Source organism: Mus caroli, chromosome 10 (genome assembly GCF_900094665.2).
Source record: "Mus caroli chromosome 10, CAROLI_EIJ_v1.1, whole genome shotgun sequence".
NCBI lineage: Eukaryota > Metazoa > Chordata > Mammalia > Rodentia > Muridae > Mus > Mus caroli.
The window spans coordinates 2,495,316-2,517,498 of record NC_034579.1 but is presented as its reverse complement, the minus strand read 5'-3'; the positions used below and the strand labels follow the sequence as shown (position 1 = coordinate 2,517,498).

At 40.0% G+C, this 22,183-nt stretch overlaps 1 protein-coding gene across 2 annotated transcripts in view; it reads left to right on the top strand.

Annotated features, from left to right (window-relative positions):
* Rgs17 (regulator of G protein signaling 17) overlaps positions 1–15,164 on the top strand; it is an 83,982-nt gene extending 68,818 nt beyond the window's left edge. The window contains exons 3-5 of one of the 2 annotated variants that reach the window (XM_029482290.1): positions 4,085–4,174; positions 5,183–5,417; positions 14,173–15,164. In XM_029482290.1, coding sequence (XP_029338150.1) covers positions 4,085–4,174; positions 5,183–5,417; positions 14,173–14,361 — 514 coding nt within the window. In that variant the 3' untranslated portion in view covers positions 14,362–15,164. The remainder of the gene's footprint in view (positions 1–4,084; positions 4,175–5,182; positions 5,418–14,172) is intronic. The other variant, XM_021174753.1, reaches the window with a different exon arrangement.
* Positions 15,165–22,183: the final 7,019 nt, after the last annotated feature.

Here is a 22,183-nt window from a genome sequence, read left to right as displayed (position 1 = left end):
CCACAAACTATTTGGTGCATAGATGCCATTCAAAACCAGGTCATATTACCAAAATCTGGAAACAGTGATATCTGCATCCTAGGTTTGAAACTGACTTTTCTGTGTCTGAAATCAAAGGTATTCCTCCCAGAGCTTTAAGATCAGCCCACTTTTGTGACTGATGAAAAAGACAAAAACATCCCAGACAGCTTTTATAACAAGAGGTGGTGGTCATGCTACAAAGCAAAGCTTGCATGAGGCCAGAAGTTAGAGGAGATCAGGCCCAGCCTGCTACAGTTGTGGGCACTGCATGAGTCAACCTGAGTTTCTATGTCTTTGTAAATGAAATGGTGCTGGTTAGTAATTTAGTCCCTATTGCCCAAGGAGGGTGGTACCTTTCTTGAGTTTTGCCATTGAAATGGATTAAGTTTGTGCATTTTACTGATTCCTCACATGTATGTTACATAAGTATATCATCTGCTACTCCCACATCACCATGGCTACTGCAAAGGTTTTGAGCTGTTTACCACTCTCTTCTAGTGACATTTCTAAGAACTGATTGTTTTCTTACAACGATCGACCATATTCCAAGTGGACTGTGCACTGGCTCTGATAATGAGTGAAGAAACCCATCATTGGCTTCAGACATTTCTCTCCTGATACAATCCACAGTGTTCTCTACAAACAGTCCACCATCCACAGACAGAGCCCACTGTCCTTATTCTCTGGAATGGACAAAACACGTTTCCTCCCTCTTCATCTCACCAGGCTCTAATGCATCTCCACACTTGCTTTGCTAACTCTAGCCTGAGTTGTTGGTGTTTCTCCTCCCTAAAGTGTTTAGCCTTTGATCAAGATTCCCAGAGTGAACACTGGATGTGTGTCATTGTCTTTGTGTCTTAGATTGGGAGATAGGAATGTTCACTTACAATGTTACCTACCTACCTTTACTCCCCACACTGGAGGAAGAAGCAGGCTGATCTCTGTGAGTTCAAGACTAGCCTGGTCTACAGAGAGAATTCCTGAGAAACCCTGCAGAGGACTTCTGAGAATTTCTGTCTCAGAAAAGAAAAGAGAAAAGAAAAGAAAGAAAGTTACACAGTTACCTAGGTTGAAAGTAGAAAAACAACAACAACAACAACATGCTTAAGGAGGGAACTGTTGATTCTGGCTCCCAAGATACAGTCCATCATGGAAGGGAAATTAAGACATCAGGAGTGTGGAGCATATGATCATATCACATCCACAGTCAAGAAGAAGCAATGAATGTGTCTTAGTGTTCAACTCACTTTCCCCATTTTTTATAATCTACAATCTCCTGCCCAAAAGTAGTCCCACCTACAATCAAGACAGGTCTCCCTATCCTAACTAATAATACCAATACAACCCACCCCGCCACAGGCAAGCCCACGGTCCCATCTCCCCAGTGGTTCTAAATTCTGTCAAATTAACATTATGACAATTGACAACATGATGGCATATATCATTTTGAGAACTCACAACTCTTATGTTTGGTGCCTTCAGTTTCAACCTTTCAAACACATAGAATGCTTGTGATGTTGAGAGTCAATAGGAGTTGTAACTTATTACCATCAAAAGCAGCTCTAAGCCTGGGGATCCTTGGAAAAGCGCCAAGAAAAAGTGATTGCCGTTGGGTCTGGATCCCATCAGGCAGGCAGACCAGCAGCAACTCCTTGCTCATCTTCTCCACCTCAGTCTCTAGGTATGATTGCTCCCTCCTCATCTTTTTCTCTTCTCTCCTTTCCCCCTTCTCTCTGTCAGGGGTGCACATATGTGTGCATCATTGTTTACATGACAGAGGACTTGCATGTATGAACACTAAAAGCCCAAGATTGATGTCAGATGTCTAAGTTTCCAACTTACTTTTTGAGACAGACCCTCTCAATCAATCCCAGAGCTCACCCATTTGGCTAGTTTTGCTAGCCAGCTGCCTCTGGGGATCCTTGTCCTATTTTCTGAGGCCACCACTGCTTAATTTCAGTTTTTTTATTGGAGGGTAAGACTGTGCTCAATAGTAAATTAAGAACGGCACCCGTGGTAAACAGTTAAGCATGTACTGAATGGCTGTCATAACTAGTTTTAGTCCAAATGTGTGCCCATATTTTACCATCTGTAGAAACGAGAGATGTAAACACAATCCAATATTTTATACTGATGGCTCTAATATGGTAGCATTTGTGATGTTTGTAAACATCACAGGAACAGACACAGGAGCCAGATTTTATGCTCAGAATTGTGTGAATCATGCCCGTGGACTCCAGATTTATTGCTCTACAGCAGAGGCACAGAGGGAAGGGATTTCAGGTTGCCTGAGATGAGAGGTAACCTCGGTTTTGTGTGGTACATTCTCTAGGACACTGAGTGGAAATGAGTGGCTTCCTATTGCAGTAAGAGCTTTTGTGAAAGTTACAAATGGTGCATTTGATTTGGTTGATTCTTTGCATCGTTCTTTTTGTTTCCACTTGGTTGATTTCAGCCCTGAGTTTGCTTATTTCCTGCTGTTTACTCCTCTTGGGTGAATTTGCTTCCTTTAGTTCCAGAGCTTCTAGGTGTGCTGTCAGGCTGCTAGTGTATGCTTTCTCTAGTTTTGTTTGTTTGTTTGTTTGTGTTTGTTTTTGTTTTTTTAGAGGCACTCAGAGCTATGAGTTTTCCTCTTAGGACCACCTTCATTGTGTCCCATAAGTTTGGGTATGCTGTGACTTCATTTTCATTAAACGCTAAAAAGTCTTTCATTTCTTTCTTTATTTCATCCTTGACCAACACCAGGGCCAAGAAGTGGGAGAGGGTGGGTAGGGGAGCCGCATGCAGGGAGGGTACAAGGAACTTTTGGGATAGCATTTGAAATGTAAATAAAGAAAATATCTAAGAAAAAGAAAAAGAAAAAAAGTGCATTTGATGTATGTGGGGAAGTTTGACAGCATAATGTCAACGTGTATCTCACCCACTCAAATTCCAGTGAAATACCTTTACTCAAAGCCACAGAGAGAAACCGACAAATCCCATCGATGACACATGCCATACCTAAATGCATTGCAGGTATAGATGGCTGTGGTTTCGTAGGCTACCCCAGAGTTCAAGTGCAGTCACAGTACCTCCTTGCTTAGACTGAATCAAACCTGGCTGTTCTCTGGGTCTCTCTCCTCTGGCTCTGCATTATAAAGTCTTTGTTTCTCTAGCCCTGCCGTGGTGCTCTCTCCCGGGGCTCTCCTTGGAGTATTGGCAGTATTGGTGCCTCTTGGAACCAGCTCACTGTTTGTTCTGCTTTCTCGAGCCTTTGAACTATGCCCCTTTCCTCGGAGGTTTATGTCCCCAGAGACTCTACACCAGCCATCTTGCCACTGCACCCAGACTGGGAGGAGTTGCTTCCGTGTCTCTGCCAAGGAGACACTGGAGATTGACTGACATAGAACCCAGTTGCCCAATCTCTAGAGACTGGAGGAATGATAATATTAATGACAAAAATGTGGCTTAAGGTCTGTATTGACTTCTGATATATTCTAGCTCCTTAACTATTAATAGGGGAAAAGTAAATGAAAATAAATGAATACAACTGAGCAAAATTCAAAATGACTCTCTACTTTTAAAAGTAACACAATAATATGTCAAATATCAAAGCATGTCCAATCTTGAAACTATAAAGGTACAACTACATAAAAGAATTTAGGTGTCGGGCATGGTGGCGCAAGCCTTTAATCCCAGCACTTGGGAGGCAGAGGTAGGTGGATTTCTGAGTTCAAGGCCAGCCTGGTCTACAGAGTGAGTTTCAGGACAGCCAGGGCTACACAGAGAAACCCTGTCTCGGGAAAAAAAAAAAAAAAAGAATTTAGGTAACTTAAGTCATGGAGTCAGAGTAGACAGCGATATCCATTGAGGATTCTGATTTATTTTATGATTTTTAGAAGCTGGTATAGACTTACTAACTCTCACTCTCTGCCACCATCTAAAACTGTGACTCCTTTCTCTGTGTCTGTTGAATAACCCCACATGGTCAACAGTGAAATCTCCCGAGACATGTTTCTCCTTCGAAAGTGATGCTTTTCTTTGGCTATTTGCAATTCCCTTGACAAAGTGTGTTACATTACAGCCTCACTGTCAGGAATGAGGAAAGAGGCGACTCTTCAGGGAGATCCCCACATACCACCAAAATGGAGAGCATCCAGGTCCTCGAGGAATGGTGAGTGTCGGGGCAAGGAGAGTCATTGCTGTGTTTAAACGCCATGTGTGTCCACCCAGTGCCCAAGCATCATCTCTATGGTCCTCTCGCAAATGGTTCTGTGACGTGAAAAACAACTCAGCCTGGAAGGTCTCTTCTGTGGCTGCAATGAGTTTTTACTAGGTTTCCAAGCTGGTACATTGCCTAAGTTGATCTTTCTCTGCTAATAAATAAAGATTATTGCATGAACTATCACAGAAAAGCCTTGATTTTACCTTTGTTGGCTGAAAATACTTCTAATGCATTAATCATCTTTTGCCTGTATATAGGTCTGTGCACCATGTTCATGCTGTTCAGGTCCTGAGCATTGAACCTGGGGCCTCTGGAAGAGCAGCCTATGTGTGTATTCTTAACTGCTGAGCTATTCCTCCAGCCCCACTGGAAATATTTTAAAATGTGTCTTCATCTTATTGGAGAAGAATCTGAACACCACATAAACACACAGGCACACACATGTGCACATGCACATACATGCACATGGGCAAGTATACATACACACACATGCACAGGTATATACATAAAAACACCCAGTTAGCCAGCTCCTGGTTTTGTAACCATCAGAACAGACTTCATCTAAGTCTTTTGGGTTTTTTGGGGTTTTGGGGGTTTTTTGGTTTTTGGGGTTTTTTGTTTTTTGTTTTTTTGTTTTTTTTTTTTTTGGTATTTTGAGACTTGAGACAGGGTTTCTCTGTGTAGTCCTGCCTCTGCCTCTGCCTCTGCCTCTGCCTCCTCTGCCTCCTCTGCCTCCTCTGCCTCCTCTGCCTCCTCTGCCTTTGCCTCTGGAGTGCTGGGATTAAAGGCATGCCCCACCACTGTCTGGCCTAAGTCTTTCTAAGGTGAAAAGCAATCTTAGATCACCACTTAGGCGGAATAGCAAAACCCGGACCAGTAGAGGGCAGCACAGGACTACACATTTCTGCCAGCATGTACACATAGATGTTGCTCCTAATGGCTTCATTCTCTCTGCAGCCAAAACCCCACTGCAGATGAAGTCTTGTCCTGGTCTCAGAATTTTGACAAGATGATGAAGACTCCTGCAGGAAGAAACCTTTTCCGAGAGTTCCTCCGAACGGAGTACAGTGAAGAGAACCTACTCTTTTGGCTAGCCTGTGAAGACTTAAAGAAAGAGCAGAACAAAAAGGCTGTTGAAGAAAAGGCCAGGATGATATATGAGGATTACATTTCTATACTGTCACCGAAAGAGGTGAGAAGCCGGAGGGCACTTCCCTTCAGAGTTTCCCAGCCATGTTAAAGGCTAGGTCTCCCCACTGTGCTTCGGTCATTTATCTCTGGCTAAATGGTATGTGACAGGTACTTCTTCTCCATAATTAATTCCATGCAGAAGTAAGTAACTTACTATGTTTTAAAGTGGGCGATGCTTTTCAAAACAAGATGCACAGGCCATGTGCCCGAGAATCACCTGAATGAGTCATTTGTCTAAAAGGGCAAATCTTTGAAGCCTACTCAGGAATTCTTTGTTTCTTTTCGGTTTGTGTGTGTGTGTGTGTGTGTGTGTGTGTGTGTGTGTGTGTGTGTGTACACATGCCTATTGGTGCATGTGCATTCAGAATCATGCTTAATTCCCCTTCCACCTTGTTCATGGAGGCAGGATCCTGCAATCAAACCTAGAGCTCCCCAGACTGCTTGCTCTGAGGATTTTCTGCCTCCTGCTTCTGGGGCTAGTATCACAAGGGGCTATCACACCCAGCAGGCATTTCTATTTTATTTTTATTATTATTGTTATCTAATCCTTTTTTACAGTCCAGTCTTCATCCCCCTCCTGGTTTGCCCCTGGAACGACCTCCATCCCATAACTCTTCCTCCCTCCCTCCCTCTCTCCCCTCCCCATGTCCAAGAGGATGTCGCCAGCCCCCTACCCCACCTCACCAGACCTCCCCACTCCCTCGGGCCTCAAGTCCCTGGAGGGTTAGGTGCATCTTCTCTCATTGAGGCCAGATTAGGCAGTTCTCTGCTGTGTATGTGTGGGGGCCTTTGACAGCTGGTGCCTGGTTCGTGGCTCAGTGTCTGAGAGATCTCAGGGGTCCAGGTCTGTTGAGACTGCTGATCTTCCCATGAGGCCACCCTCCTCCTCAGCTTCTTCCAGCTTTTCCCTAGTTCAACCACAGGGGTCCCTGGCTTCCATCCATTTGTTGGGTGCTAGTATCTGCATCTGGCTCTTTCAACTGTTTGCTGGGCCTCTCAGAGGACAGCCATGCTAGGCTCCTGTCTGCAAGCACACCACAGCATCAATAACAGTATCAGGCCCCGGGACCTCCCATTGAGCTGGATCCCAATTTGGACCAGTCACTGGACCTCCTTTCTCTCATTCTCTTCTCCATTTTTGTCACTGCAGTTCCTTCAGCCAGGAACAATTCTGGGTCAGAGATTTTAATTGTGGGATGTCAACCCTATCCCTCCATTTGATGTCCTGTCCCTTTGACTGGAGGTAGACTCTACAAGTTCCCCCTTCCCACTGTAAAGCATTTCATCCAAGGTCCCATCCCTTTGAGTACTGAGAGTCTCTCACCTCTAAGTATATTCTAGAGGGTTCCCCCACCTCCTACCTCACTAGTTTTCCTGTTTCGATTCTTTCTGCTGGCCCTCAGGGCTTCAGTCCTGCCCCCCCCCCAATACCTGATCATATTTCCTCCTTCCCCTCACTGTCCCCTCTCCCACCCAGGTCCAACCCTCCTTCCCTTTGTCCCCCCACCCCCACCCCCCCGTAATTGCTTTCTTCTCCTTTTCTATCTATCAGTTTCTGGAAATGGAATCCAAACTCTAGTCTTCATGCTTGCAAGGCAATCGCTTTAACTGCTAAGCCTCCCCCACACTGGCACCCCCACCAAGTACTGCTTCATCTGGACCTTTGGAAACTGAGCCCAGGATTCTCTGTTTTTATCTAGCTGTTGGCCTAAATGCTCGTTTGAAAACATTTCTCTGGGTATCGACTCAAAAGAAACACACACAAAAATAAAACCCTGTGGTATCAGTGTTGACTCTTAGGCTGGTATTTTTTCCCCCAATATTGAAAGTCTCCCTCCTACCTTTCTTTACCACTAACTCTTAGACAGAGATGGACAATAGAAATTATCTTACTTCCTGTACACTTTCTAAGATGTGCTAGCCTGTTTTCCTTGTTATCCATAGGAACTTCTAGCCATCATATTAAATCTGTAAATGTCAATTTGCTCTTGAGAAACATTCCCATCAAGGGATTAGAATAATGTGCTAGCCCAGTCCCCTGGATCCTGGGTATCAGACTCCCCAGAAACACGGTGGCTTTAAGAAGGCTTTCCCTTCTCCTCACTGCCCTGTCTTGCCTTTTCGGTCTGTGATGCTCACCTGCATGATTTAATGTCTGGGCCTGGTATTTTCTCCTCCCAGAGTTTAGACTCTTGAGCATTACCTGGCCGAAAGTCCCCTAGAACAGGACTGTGGGCATCAGTGCTTTGACAAGCTCTCCTCCATGGGATGCCATCCTCTCTACCCACACTTCTTCAAGACATGTAAAATGTAGATTCTTTCCCACTCCCTAAATTGTAACTGTGGCCAACTGTCTCACTTCTAATGAACCCCTCTTAAGTCACTTCCATTTTTGTATTGAAATGCTACCAGTATTCCCAGAAGCCTGCAGCAGCATTTTCTCTGCTAATTGATAAACCTTCTATCCAAGTTGTTTTTCTGTTGCTCTCCATAAAAACTGAGCAAAAGCAACCAGAGAGAGGAAAGGGTAAATATTTCATTTCCCAAAAGACCAATGAAATGACATTCTTGTTGCAGGGTACCAAATGTTGGACTGTCTTGTGTTTACCTTGTTAACACTACCTTGTTAGTGTTAATTTAAAAATATATATATTGTTAGGTTTTGATCCATGTAATTATCAAAGTGATTTTATTAGTCCTAAGGTAAGTAATATGACACCAATTACATAAATAACTAACCCACAAGCAACTGTTAGACTAGATTTCACATACTAGACTAGATTTACTAGAATCTGTTAGACTAGATTTCATAGACTAGATTTTTGCCTCTAGGAAGAAACTAAACCTCTCTTGGCCACGAATCCTAAGTTTCTTTCTCCACAGAAACAAAGAGTTCTCTCAAGTGTAAAAGCAAGAGAACTGTAGCAAAACTGTGGAGGTGTGCTGTGTGGCAGGATGTCACATGACAGTGACATTTCAGAATAAGATGAATCCATTGAAACTCCAATGCTAATCATTATGGAAGATTTATTTATTTCATGTATATGAGCACACTAGAGCTGCCTTCAGACACCAGAAGAGGGCATCGAATCCCATTACAGATGGCTGTGAGCCACCATGTGGTTGGGTAGAAATAGACAAAGATGTATTTGAAGAAGATAAAAGGCTTAGGGAAAGGCTGCACGTGCTTTATTATTTTGTAGTTTATGATGACATCATATGGCATGAAAAATGTAAACAGTTCATTTAGGAAGCAAGTTTCTTTAAAGAAACCATGCAACAGTTTTTTTTTTAAGATTTATTTTATTTATTACATATACAGAATTCTGCTTGCATATTTGTCTGCAGACAAGAAGAAGGCACCATATCTCATTATAGACAGTTATGAGCTACCATGTAGTTGCTGGGACTTGAACTCTGAAAGAGTAACCTGTGCTCTTAACCTCTGAGCCATCTCTCCAGCCCCACAAAATATTTTTATTGGTTATTTATTTATTTACATTTCAAATATTATCCCCCTTCCAGGTTTCCCCTCTGCAAACCCCCTATGTCATCGCCCTCCCCCTTGCTTCTATGAGGGTGCTCCCCCACCCACCCACTCACTCCTGCCTCACCACCATAGCATTCCCCTAAGCTGGGGCGTTGAACATCCATAGGACGAAGGGACTCCTCTCCTGTTGATGCCAGATAATGCAATCCTCTGCTACATATGCAGCTGGAGCCATGGGTCCCTCCATGTGTACTCTTTGGTTGGTGATTTAGTTCCTGAGAGCTGGGGGGGGGGGTCTGTTAATATTGTTGTTCTTCCTATGGGGTTGCAAACCCCTTTAGTTACTTCAGTCCTTCCCCTAACTCCTCCATTGAGGTTCCTGTGCTCAGACCCATGGTTGGCTGCAAGCATAAGCATCTGTATTGGTCAGGTTCTGACAGAGCCTCTAAGGGGACAGCTGTACCAGACTCCTCTTGGCAAGTGCTTCTGGGCATCAGCAATAGTGTTGGGGTTTGGGGCAGTCTCTAGATGGCCTTTCCTTCAGTCTCTGCTTCACTCTTTGTCCCTGCATTTCCTTTAGACAGGAGCAATTCTGGGTTAATAATTTTGAGATGGGTGACCCCCATCCTTCAACTGGGGGTCATGCCTAACTTCTGGATATGGTATCTATATGTTCTCTCTTCCACTTGTTGGTATTTCAGCTAATGTCATCCCATTTGGGTCCTGGGGTCCTCTTGACTTCCTGGCATCAGGGACTTTCTAATGGTTACCCCCATTCCACATAACCCATTGCTATACACTGCTGTTCAAGTTCCTGACCCTCTGTACTTCTTCCCCATCTCCTCCCACACCTGATCCAGTCCCCCTTTACTCCTGCTCCTCTCTTACTTACAGGTCCCTCCCTCCCTCTACCTCCCATGATTGTTTTGTTCCCCCTTCTAAGTAGGCATCTACACTTTGGTCTTCCTTCTTCTTGAGCTTCATAGGGTCCGTGAGTTGTATCTTGGGTATTCCAAGCTTTTTGCTTATATCCACTTATCAGTGGGTGCATACCATGTGTGTTCTTTTGTGACTCGGTTACCTCACTCAGGATGATATTTTCTAGTTCTATCCACTTGCCTGTGAATTTCATGAAGTCATTGTCTTTAATAGCTGAGTAGCACTACAATGTGTAAATGTACCATATTTCCTGTATGCATTTCTCCATTGAGGGACATCTAGGTTATTTCCACCTTCTGGCTATTATAAATACAGCTGTTATGAATGTAGTGGAGCATGTGTCCTTGTTATAAGTTGGAGCATCTGGGTATATGCCCAGGAGTGGTATAGCTGGGTTCTCAGGTAGTACTATGTCCAATTTTCTGAGGAACAACCTTGCTGATTTCCACAGTGGTTGTACCAGCTTACAATTCCACCAGCAATGGAAGAGTGTTCCTCTTTCTCCACATCCTCGACAGCATCTGCTGTCACCTGAGTTTTTGATCTTAGCCTTTCTGACTGGTGTGAGATGGAATCTCAGAGTCATTTTGATTTGCATTTCCCTAATGACTAAAGATGTTGAACATTTCTTTAGTTGTTTCTTGGCCATTCATTATTCCTCAATTGAAAATTCTTTTGTTTATCTCTGTACCCCATTTTTATTAGTTATTTTCTTTATTTACATTTCATATGTTATCCCCTTTCCTAGTTTCCCCCCTGAAAAACCTGTATCCCCTCCCACCTTCCCCTGCTCCCCAACCCACCTACTCCCATTCCCAGTCCTGGCCTTCCCCTATACTGGGGCATAGAACCTTCACAGGACCAAGGGCCTCTCCTCCCATTGATGACTAGGCCATCCTCTGCTACATATACAGCTAGAGCCACATGTCCCACCATGTGTTTTCTTTGATTGGTGGTTTAGTTCCAAGGAGCTCTGGGGGTATTGGTTAGTTCATATTGATGTTCCTCCTATGGGGCTTCAGACCCCTTCAGCTCCTTGTCTGTACCCCATTTTTAATAGGATTACCTGACTCTCTGGAGACTAACTTGTTGAATTCTTCGTATATATTAGATATTAGCCCTCAATCATATATAGGATTGGTAAAGATCTTTTCCCAATCTGTAGGTTGTTGTTTTGTGCTATTGACAGTGTCCTTTGCCTTTCAGAAGCTTTGCAATTTTATGAGATTCCATTTGTCTATAGTTGATCTTAGAGCTTGAGCCATTGATGTTCTGCTCAGAAAATATTTCCCTGTGCTGATGTGTTCAAAGCTCTTCCCCATTTTCTCTTCTATTAGATTCAGGGTATCTAGTTTTATGTGAAGGTCCTGACCCACTTGTACTTGAGTGTTGTACAAGGAGATAAGAATGGATCAATTTGCATTCTTCTACATGCCAATCACTACTTGAGCCAGCATCATTTGTTGAATATGCTGTCTTTTTTCCACTGAATGATTTTGGCTTCTTTGTCAAATGTCAGGTGACCATATGTGTGTGGGTTTAATTCTGGGCCTTCTATTCTATTCCACGATCTACATGTCTATCTCTGTACCATTACCATACAGTTTTTATCACTATTGCTCTATAGTACAGCTTGAGGTCAGGGATGGTCATTCCCCCAGAAGTTCTCTTATTGTTGAGAATAGTTTTTGCTATCCTGGGTTTTTTGTTATGCCAGACAAATTTGAGAGTTGCTCTTTCTATCTCTGTGAAGAACTGAGTTGGAATTTTGATGGGTAGATGGTAGATTGCTTTTGGTAAGATGGCCATTTTTACTATGTTAATCCTGCCAATCCATGAGCATGGGAGATCTTTCTATCATCTGAGGTCTTCTTCCATTTCTTCCTTTAGAGACTTTAAGTTCTTGTCATACAGATCTTGCACTTGCTTGGTTAGAGTCATACCAAGATATTTTATATTATTTGTTACTACAGTGAAGGGTATCATTTCCTTAGTTTCTTTCTCAGCCCTTTGAGTAGAGGAAGGCTACTGATTTGAGTTCATTTTATCTGTAGCCACTTTGCTGAAGTTGTTTATTAGCTGGAGGAGTTATCTGGTGGAATTTTTGGGGCCACTTAAGTATACTGTCATACCACCTTCAAATAGTGATATCTTTACTTCTTCCTTTCCAATTTGTATCCTCCTCTTGTTGTCTAATTGCTCTGGCTAGAACTTAGGTGTACTAGATTGAATAGATAGAGAGAGAGTGGGCAGCCTTGTCTAGTCCCTAATTTTAGTTGTATTGCTTCAAATTTCTCACCATTTAGTTTGACGTTGGTTTGCTGTATATTGCTTTTATTATGTTTAGGTATAGGCCTTGAATTCCTGATATTTATTTCTTTGGGTTTTTTTAAGATTTATTATTTTATGTATATGAGTACACCATTGCTCTCTTCAGACATACCAGAAGAGGGCATCAGATCCCATTACATATAATTAATTGTGAATCACCATGTGGTTGCTGGGCATTAAACTCAGGACTTTTTGGAAGAACAGTCAGTGCTCTTAACCTCTGAGCCATCTCTCTAGCCCCAAATTCCTGATCTTTCAACTTTTAAGACTTTTAACATGAATGGGTGTTATATTTTGTCAAATGCTTTTTCAGCATCTAATGAGATGATCATGTGGTTTTCTTCTTTGATTTTGTTTATATAGTGGATTATGTTGATGGATGTCACTATATTGAACCATCCCTGCACCATTGGGATGAAGCCTACTTGATCATGGTGAATGATTGTTTTGAAGTATTCTTGGATTCAGTTTGCAAGAATTTTATTGAGTATTTTTGCATTGATATTCATAAGGGAAATTGGTCTGAAGTTCTCTTTCTTTGTTGAGTCTTTGTGTGGTTTAGGTATCAGCATAACTGTGGCTTCATAGAACCAATTCGGTAGTGTTCTTTTTCTTTCTATTTTGACTATTGTATCTATGTTTTCTATGATATCTTCCACACCTGAGATTCTCTCTTCTATCTCTTGTATTCTGTGTGCTGAGAACTGCATTTATGACTCCTGCTCTCTTTTCTAGGATTCCTATCTCCAGGGTTGTCTCCCTTTGTGATTTCTTTATTATTTTTATTTCCATTTTTAGATCCTGGGTGGTTTTTTTCAATTCCTTTACCCATTTGGTTGTGTTTTCCTATATTTCTTTAATATAGGAAATATATTAAAAAGGAAATATGTTTCCTTTTTAATTGTTTCTACCTATTTACATGTGTTCTCCTGTATTTCTTTAAGGAAGTTATTTACGTCCTTCCTAAAAGTCCTCTATAATCATCATGTGATTTTAGATCAGAATTTTGCTTTTCATCTGTGTTAGGGTATTCAGAGCTTGTTGTGATGGGAGAACTCGGATCTGATGATGCCAAGTAGCATTGGTTTCTGTTGCTTATGTTCTGACTGAAGCTTGTCCGTCTTGTGAGCCTGTGAGCCTGGGTGTGTCAGCAGTCCTGAGGGTCAAGATTTCTCTGGGTGGGATTAGGGTGCTAAGGGCTGTAACACTGGGTCAGTTCCCACGCAGAGAAGGATACTGGAATGATGGTGTCCCCAGCTGCACTGTGGCTTCTTTGTCCACTGGGCCCCAGGCAGGTCACACTTGGGCCAGGTATTAAGGCAGTAGTAGTGGTCTCACCTCTTAGCTTGGGTGTGTTAAGCACTCTTGGAGGACAAGCATTCTCTTGGTGGGATTGGAGTGCAGAGGACTGTAGAACAGGGCCCGCTCCTGGGTGAAGGTGGAAACCAGAAGCCAAATCATCTTTTTTAAAAGAGAATTCCCAACAAAGAAGAATATATAGTTCAGTTAAAAGATGAATACGTTTTTCTTAGCTTAAGTTGGTTGGGTCATACTGAGGAAATTAATTGCTGACTTTCATTTCTGGACAAATCTAGCCCTTCCCACTATGTGGTTGCTGGAAATTGAACTCAGGACCTCTGGAAGAGCAATTGGTGCTCTTAACTGCTGAGCCATCTCTCCAACCCCTGATTCTTCTCTGGAACTCTATAATATGTTGAGAAGATCAACACAAAGGAGCCAAGATATCTGTGAACCAAATTTCTAGTTTCTTTTTTTTTTTTCTTTTTATCCGCATTGTTTAATTCAGCATTAGAAGTGGGAGGGGGAATCAGTAAGCATTATTTAGCCTTTGGAAGGCCCATCTCCAGTGTTATGGGTGTGAGTGTTGTGAGTGTGAGATTGAACTTATGAAATCTCTCTGAGATGTCATGATTACTTAACCAATATCTTTTATTTGAAAAAACCACATGGACATATCTGCCTTTGTTCCTTTTAGGTCAGCCTGGATTCTCGAGTTAGAGAGGTGATTAACAGGAATCTGCTGGACCCCAGCCCACATATGTATGAGGATGCCCAGCTTCAGATCTACACCCTAATGCACAGAGATTCTTTCCCAAGATTCTTGAACTCACAGATCTATAAAGCTTTTGTGGAAAGTACTACCAGCTGTACTTCTGAATCCTAATTGTCATTTGACAGGCAAAAAAAAAAAAAAAAATCCATTTCAGAGGGCTGGGATGAGAAATAAAAGTAATTAAATACCATCAGAAATTGAGTTCCTGAAAAACTACAGGTTGGCTGCTGGGGAAAGACAATGAGGAAGGTCTCTTGTCTCCATTTTTATCAAGGTTATCCATGATTCTGTTTGGGGCAACAACAACAACAAAAAAAAAGCCTATATGATACAATGAATTGCCAAATTAAGTTTGTTTGATTCAACACTTGCTCTACTTGCAAGCAAATTGTGTTCCTAGTCCTCTGAATAATCCCCTAGTGCATCTCTACAGGCCGCATGTGCAAAGTAAAACTGCTTCGTCTACCCTTTACTTGTTGCTATTAAATCAGTAGCATACCTTGTATCTGTATTTAAAGACTTTTGTGCAATATGGTCTCTTAGAAATAATTGCCAACAAATTGGCTGTGGTTTGCATTTTTTAAAAGCATAATCCAATACACACAAAGGCTATTTTAAACATGTAACAGTGATATTTAACCATGCTACATACTGTGTTTAGTATACCGACTCTGAAGCCAATTTTTCTGTACATGTTTTAAAAAAAAGTAGCTGTTAAAGGATCTTACTGTGTGAGCCCTCTGGTTGTTCACTGCCCAAATTCTGGCATTTTTGTTACAGAAGAGTTTACTATATTAGAAAGAAAGAAAGAAAGAAAGAAAGAAAGAAAGAAAGAAAGAAAGAAAGAAAGAAAGAAAGAAAGAAAGGAAGGAAGAAAGAAAAGGAGAGAAAAGAAGAGAAAAGAAAGAAGGAAAGAAGAGAGAGAGAAGACAAAACTAATTAACAATGATAAGAAAAATTTTAAAAAGCACAAAACAATCTGCAGATATCCTGTCTCATTGAAAATTCCAAGAGTGATACTGTTTTTAGGTCTGAAAGAAGAAAAGAGTCTATGTATATATCAAATGTCCAGTACTATAATTGAGTTATTAAAGAATGGCTCCTCAGTTCTAAAAGAGTGATACAAACCTATGAATGTCTGCAGGTAAACAATAATAAGCTCAATAATCCAGTTTGGGAATATAAAGGGAAAGAACTAGTAAAGGAATGCCTACATGTAGCACTGTCAAAAAACCTCGTGAGGAATTGCATCTGGCACGTGGCGTATTCACCTTGAACGTATAATCCAGTGAAAAGCTTAAGGTTTTCCTAAGTCACATTTTACAAAGGATTATAAAGAAGAAAATCTTCAATGTCAGACCTTAACTGTTTTCACATAGTCTCTCAAGAAAGACTTATTTTAACATTGTTAAAAACAATCTTTTCACCCTCATCCATAATTAAAAGGCAGTACAGTGCTCAAACCTTCTCGCTGCCAATATTATGTTTTTATAATTACATTAACTCTTTTCATGAAATACCTGACCACAGCATGTATTTCTGACCTTCTGAACAGTATCGTCTTGTACACAAAACCAAAATTACAATCAATGTCATATTTATATCAAGGTCTTACCTTTCAATATCAAAATCCCCTGGAGCCTATTTTTTTAATCTTAAACTCAATGAGTATATGTTGAGTAACCTTTAAAAATGAAAGATTTAAAAAGATTTATATCCACTGAGAATACAGGCCTTATATTAAGGATGATATTAAAATTATAGGTTTTATTTGTCATTTTTAACTACCTCTCATATTTTTAATTTATTAAACATATTTTTTTAAAGCACAAGTTTGGAGTTTTCTTTTTAACTTTATTTTACTTGAAAGGTTGGCATCATGTTTCTTTTTCCATAAATTTAAAACATTTCAAGAATTGTTTTTTAAGTGTATATGATTTTCTAATTTATATAGAATTCAGGAGCTATGATTCAAAGGGCTATTACATATTCCCTATGCAAATATTTTAACTGTTGCAATGTTTGACAAAATGGGATTTTAAAAAAACAATTTGCAGAGTGGAAAAACAAAACGTTGTGTTTACACTGACGCCGCTGACTATCCTACCACGCTCAGCACTTTTAAATACATTATTTATGAAAATGTAGTTTAAATGCAAGATATTTATAATATTCATCTTTTAACAAATGCCTGTGGATTTTTTTTCCTGAAAGTGTTAGTGTGTTTAAGATATGCTTTGCTTATGTCACCTAGATATTTACTATTTGAATAGTTTTGGTAATCTGTTGAGAAAAAAGATAGTTATGAAGATGTTTACAAAAATATAATCCTATTTTTTCCTAAAGAGTCAAGAAAATGTAAAAGCATCATGGCTTCTATTGTGAAGTCCCACTGTTCTGAATGGTTTGATTCTGTCCTTGATTAGTGTTGGTTATGCTAATAGGATGTATACACATATATAGTATACCAGCATCCTCGGTCTGTGTTTGGGGCACAATGAATTGGTGCACATGACCAGGAAAAATGTAATATATTACCACACCGTGCATGCATGATTGTTTTCGATGTAGACTTTATTATATTCCTGTTCCGTGGATGCTAGTGACTTACTGTCACAGGTGATCTTTACAATATGCTCTGGACTATTGGGCGAGCTGTCTGTTTGACAATGCATTTAATATTTTACCAAATGTAAGAGATAAGGTTCCTTTAGAGAGTCCTCATCTCTAACCTAGGCATTTGCAGTGTTTGATTTCAAAGTTGCTGTGTCTTTGGAACCTGTGTGCAAAGGAGGTTCCTAAAGCTGCTTTGCACAGTCCCTGTCATTAGCCATTGCTATGTGAGCAGTTCTATGCTAAATTCATATTTCAGGGGGATGGCTTCTTATTTCACTTGAGAATGTTCCAAGTTTTGAAGAGTGTGTCTGTGGACTTGTGACTATTCCAGTCTTTAAAATATGGTGTGGTTTCTTCTGTTTAAGTCACAGAACTATAATAAACAAACAAAAGCCCACAACTGGTGTCTGCCACCATTTCAAGAGCACAACACTTGCTATAGTCAAGTTTGATTTAATTCCTCGTGGGTGAATCGCTCCCTGGGGAGACCCTAGCACTTTAAATGAAGCACCTTATATTTACGATTGCCAAGATAACTTTGCATATTGTCAGAATCTGTTAATGCACACACAAGAGGATAACGCACTTTCTATAGTACCTGTCTATAGGCATATCTATTGTGGAAAGAAAAGGAGTTTGTGTAGGTGATGTATACAGAGGTGACTCAAAGACAGATATCTTCATAGGTGGATCTTACACATAGACATGCTAATGCTGAAGGGGTGACTCTTCTCTTTCTGGCTTATTATGACATCATCCAAAGTTAGCACCGATGCTCTGATGGCATGAAAAGGGCATATGAATGTTAGCAAAACAGGATTTTGATACTGAAGTTATAAATGTAAAAGTAAAAATTAGAATATGGCCTTTAAAACAGTCTTACAATATTTATATATGACCAATTCTAACAGTGTGTCACTGTGCCTAGAACATTTATTAGTGCCCTTCAATGTCTCCTAGTATACAGAATGTGCTATATTTATTTGATAGTTAAGTGTCAAAGGACTGTAGAAATAGATAAAGGCTTATCTGTTGAAAACAAATATACATCTCTTCCCATTATGCTAATTTAAAATACTTGAATCTTAATTTAAGTTCATTCTTTTATTCTAGAATTTTTTAATAGTCTCAGAAAAATGTCATATTGTAATTGTGGAAACTACACTTGCAACAAATAAAAAACTTCAGGTGCTTTGGTGAAGGTTTTTAAGTGGAAGGAATGAAAATGAAGCATAGAAAGATGAACTTTTTGAAGAACCATCAATTTGTTTTTAAACAGGTAGAAGATACACCTAGAACCCGACATAACGTGAATTTTTGAATACTTTCAGCTTTTATATATTGACATATTATTTTGAATAGGAAATACAGTCAAAAGATTGGGTTACCTATCTATTTAGATTGGCAGTTAATCACCAATCTCCAAAGTATCTATTGTTAAGTCTGTTTGAGTACTCTTTTCTGTTCTTAAATTTCTGATGATCATAAAATGCTGTCCCTAGAAAGGAGCATACCATGTGTAATAATCTTAGCAATTCTCCACTTGCCACAATTGCAAATACTTACCACTAAAACCTACCAGACCTTCCTTCAGAGCATGTCTGCAAGATTATAATGTCGTCATAACATCTTTGTATCACACACAGTGCATGAGGAGCACTGGCTTTGATTTCTGTGGATGTTAAAAAATATTTCTTTTACAAATAAAGTCCTAAGCAGCCATAAGGGACATGTTTTCTTTCCCACTGGTTGAAGAGACTCTACCAGACCATCATTCTGTAGAAAACAGGGAGATGGAGTGTTGCCTTCGTTGGGCAAATGGGGTTGTGGGCTCTGATTCTCATGACATAAAGCTCTAAGTTGAGAAAAAGCCATGACCTAAAGCACTCATGATGACAGCCACATGTACTATTTTAATGTTATGCATGAAATCTGAAACTCAGTCCCCTCCGCACGTCTCATATCATGTGTCTTCTGTTGCAAAGTTTCCCATTGATTTGTGCCTTCATCACAGCCTTTTCAGCTTTTTAAACAGAAATATGTGAGCTTTAAACCAATGATTAAACAAACTGTCTAAGATGTGGGCAAATTTCCTTTTGAAATGACAGCTGATTTCGAGTTGTATTTATATCCAGATGTGGTAGGGAAAGCCATGTAACCTTTCTGAATCTGAATCTGTTTCTTTGTCTTAAAATATTGACTATGGGGTGTCCATGGGAACAGTAATGTTGCAAATAATAATTGACCGGAATTCTTCAGCCTAGTAATAATAACATTTTTTGAAGGTCTGTAGTTGGTGTCATTTCACTGTACTCTCTCCTCATGTTTCCTTGGAAAGTTTAGGTTAGCACACAAAGAGGGTTTCATCATGACATTTTCATACCAATGTCTATGATATCTTCTTCTCATTTGTTCCTCACTGCCTTTCCCGGGGTCTTCTACTTTCTTTGCTTATTTTTTTTAAACATACTTGAAACTTTAAAATATGCACAGGTATGCACAAACACCATACACACACTCACAAACGCACACGCACGCATACAGAGACACATATACACACAGACACAGACATACAGATATACCCCCCACAGACATATGTACAAGCACACATCCACACAGACACATTAAAACATCCACACACACCACACACACACAGACACACACACATATAGAAATATACACTCAAAGGTGGAAACATAGGCAATAAAATGACCATCCCTGTGCATGGGAATACTATAGAGTCAAGTTAGTTACCAGTATGCCAAGTATGCCAGTGGGCGACAGAGCTGAAAGCAATGTCATAAATTATTATTGAAAAATAATTCCTTCAATATTCGTGTGACTTTGTCGATTCTATCATGAAACTATTAATAGAAAGATGAATACAAGTGGCTAAGTGTTCATTAACAGTTTCACCAAACTTTTGAATATTCTCAGCTTTATAGAAAAATGATAAAGGCAGTACAGAATGCCCTCATGTGTTCTATGTGTCTGGGAAGCAATTTTTCCAAATAATAACTAAAATTGACCCATCGAGTCTGTGTTCCACTCCATCGTCATCCTTTACCTCCTGTCTTCTCTCTGCCCTTCCCATCCTGTAACCACATGACCTCCTGTTGTTTCCTCTCTTTGTGTTTCTTTCAGCTGTGACTCTCTCTAAATGTTCTTATTTTTTTCAAAACCTTGACAGTTGTGAGTGGAAATGATGTCTTCTCCTGTTTATATGAGTGGGGGGTTTGTTTGTTTGTTTGTTTTTAGTTTCTGGAAGGAATAATGTTATTCTGTTCTTTCTATCATAAATGTTTGTTTTTATTTTATGTGATTGAGTGCTTTGTCTGCATGTATGTATGTGACCACATGTGTGCAGCACTTGAGACCAGAGAGTCCTCTGGAATTGGAGCAACAGATGGTCTTAAGCCTCCATATGGGTTCTGGGGACTGAATCAGGGTCTTCAGCTCTCTTAACTGTTGAACCACCTGTCCAGCCCCGAATAGCCAACCTTATTACATGATATCTCAAAGGGACATGCCACTAGGGTAAGTACTCTTGCTGTGGGCTCCTCCTTCCTATTGCTGTTGCTGTTCACCCTGTCACCTGATTTAAGCATTGCCTGTTGGGTGCAGCCTCTGCTGCCAAGTGATCCACGTGCAAAGAAGGTGTCTTAGAGGGAACTAGATCCTGCATTTACATTGAGCAAGAAAAACAACCAATCCCACCCCCCAAAAAAAACAACTCTGGCCGATTTCTTAGCATGAATACTAGGCTCCATTAAAGGATTACTAATAAATACTATAAAGAAAATGCAATGGATTAGGAAGTGAAGTCAGTCCAAAGCAGTGTTACTTAATAAAAGTGCAACTGCTCTCTCTTCCCTGAAACACCCTGCATACTTATCTAGTTCCTGCACACATGCTGGATTTGACGATTTTAGCAAGAGGTTATTTATTACTCGTGTTTAATGCCTTTCTATATATCATCCACTGAGCAATGTATACAATGCTGAAGTGTAGAAAATTTGATGTTGTTCCTCAAGCTTTAACCCGTTTGTCATAGTGTTTCTTGTGTGTGTTTTTAAAGAGTTTGCAAAATACTAAAAAAGTATTCTAATGATTTTGATTCTGTGAAATACATCATTTTGAACATGTACAATTTCTTACTTTCATGCTCATTCTATTTAGTGATCTATTTCCATATTTTGTATTCTACCAATATATTTATTAGTGGACCACAAAAAGGTTCCGAGTACATGAATACAAGAGTAGCCCTGCTTGGCTATTTTAAAATACCAAAATACCTGTGGGTACTCATAGTTGAATAGATACTCCAGATTCTTTTTCTTGCAGCTCAAGTTTGTCTGGGTTTTTCTTCCATTGAACAGATTTCGTCATTTCCCTATGTACAATAGTAGACTTCCTGAAAGTGCTACAGTTTTTACCATGTAATAGATTTGAGCATGACAATACTGTAAGAAAACACAGAAGTCTCTAAATATGTCTGAGTTTTCAAAGGAAATCAAATAATAGGTGTTTTCATTTGACTATATTGTGGCAATTTATGGGTATTATTGTAAAATGCATATGCATTACACTGATTTTCTTAACATGTTTTGAACTAATAAAGAATTCTCCCATGTATCCTTAGACAAGTTATTGTTTGCTTATTGGTGTAATGCTTATCTGAGTATTACAACTTCTGGGTGGAGTCTTCACATTGTTATGTAACATTAGAGTATCTTTTTATAAGAAATAAAATATGTTCTTGAAATTGCTGGTGTCTTAAAAGTGCAGTGGAGGGATTTCTCACACTAAAATTAAAGTACCTCACCATTTATTTCTATGGCAGGAAAATAACTTCAAAATGAGTTTAGGGTTAGAAATAACTTTTCCTGGTAGAGATAGAAAACACACCACAATTCTTTTCTATATTCGGGTCAGAATCAAAACAAAACGGGTCTCAACCTCTATCTTATAGCTAAACATTTGCATATCGTGTCACCTGGGTGCCAAAAGGGAAGGGACATTTGAGATGCTGGAACTCCTTGCTATCACTTGAAGAGCCGCTTCATTTCTTCATGCCAGTGCCCTTGTATGTGATGCTAAGGATTGATTAGATAGGATGCAAAGTTCATTTTATATAATCTTGAAATTAATAGTTTTGATTAGTGTTAATGATAAGAGTACCCATTTGATTCTAAAATGAGAACAGTTTGATCAGCAGTGAACCACCATGGTCCAAAAAACAGCTAGTAATCCAGTAGAATTCGCAAGTAGACTAAGCTTCAAATTCTGCATCCTCAGGAGTGGCTTGTCTGTGTTT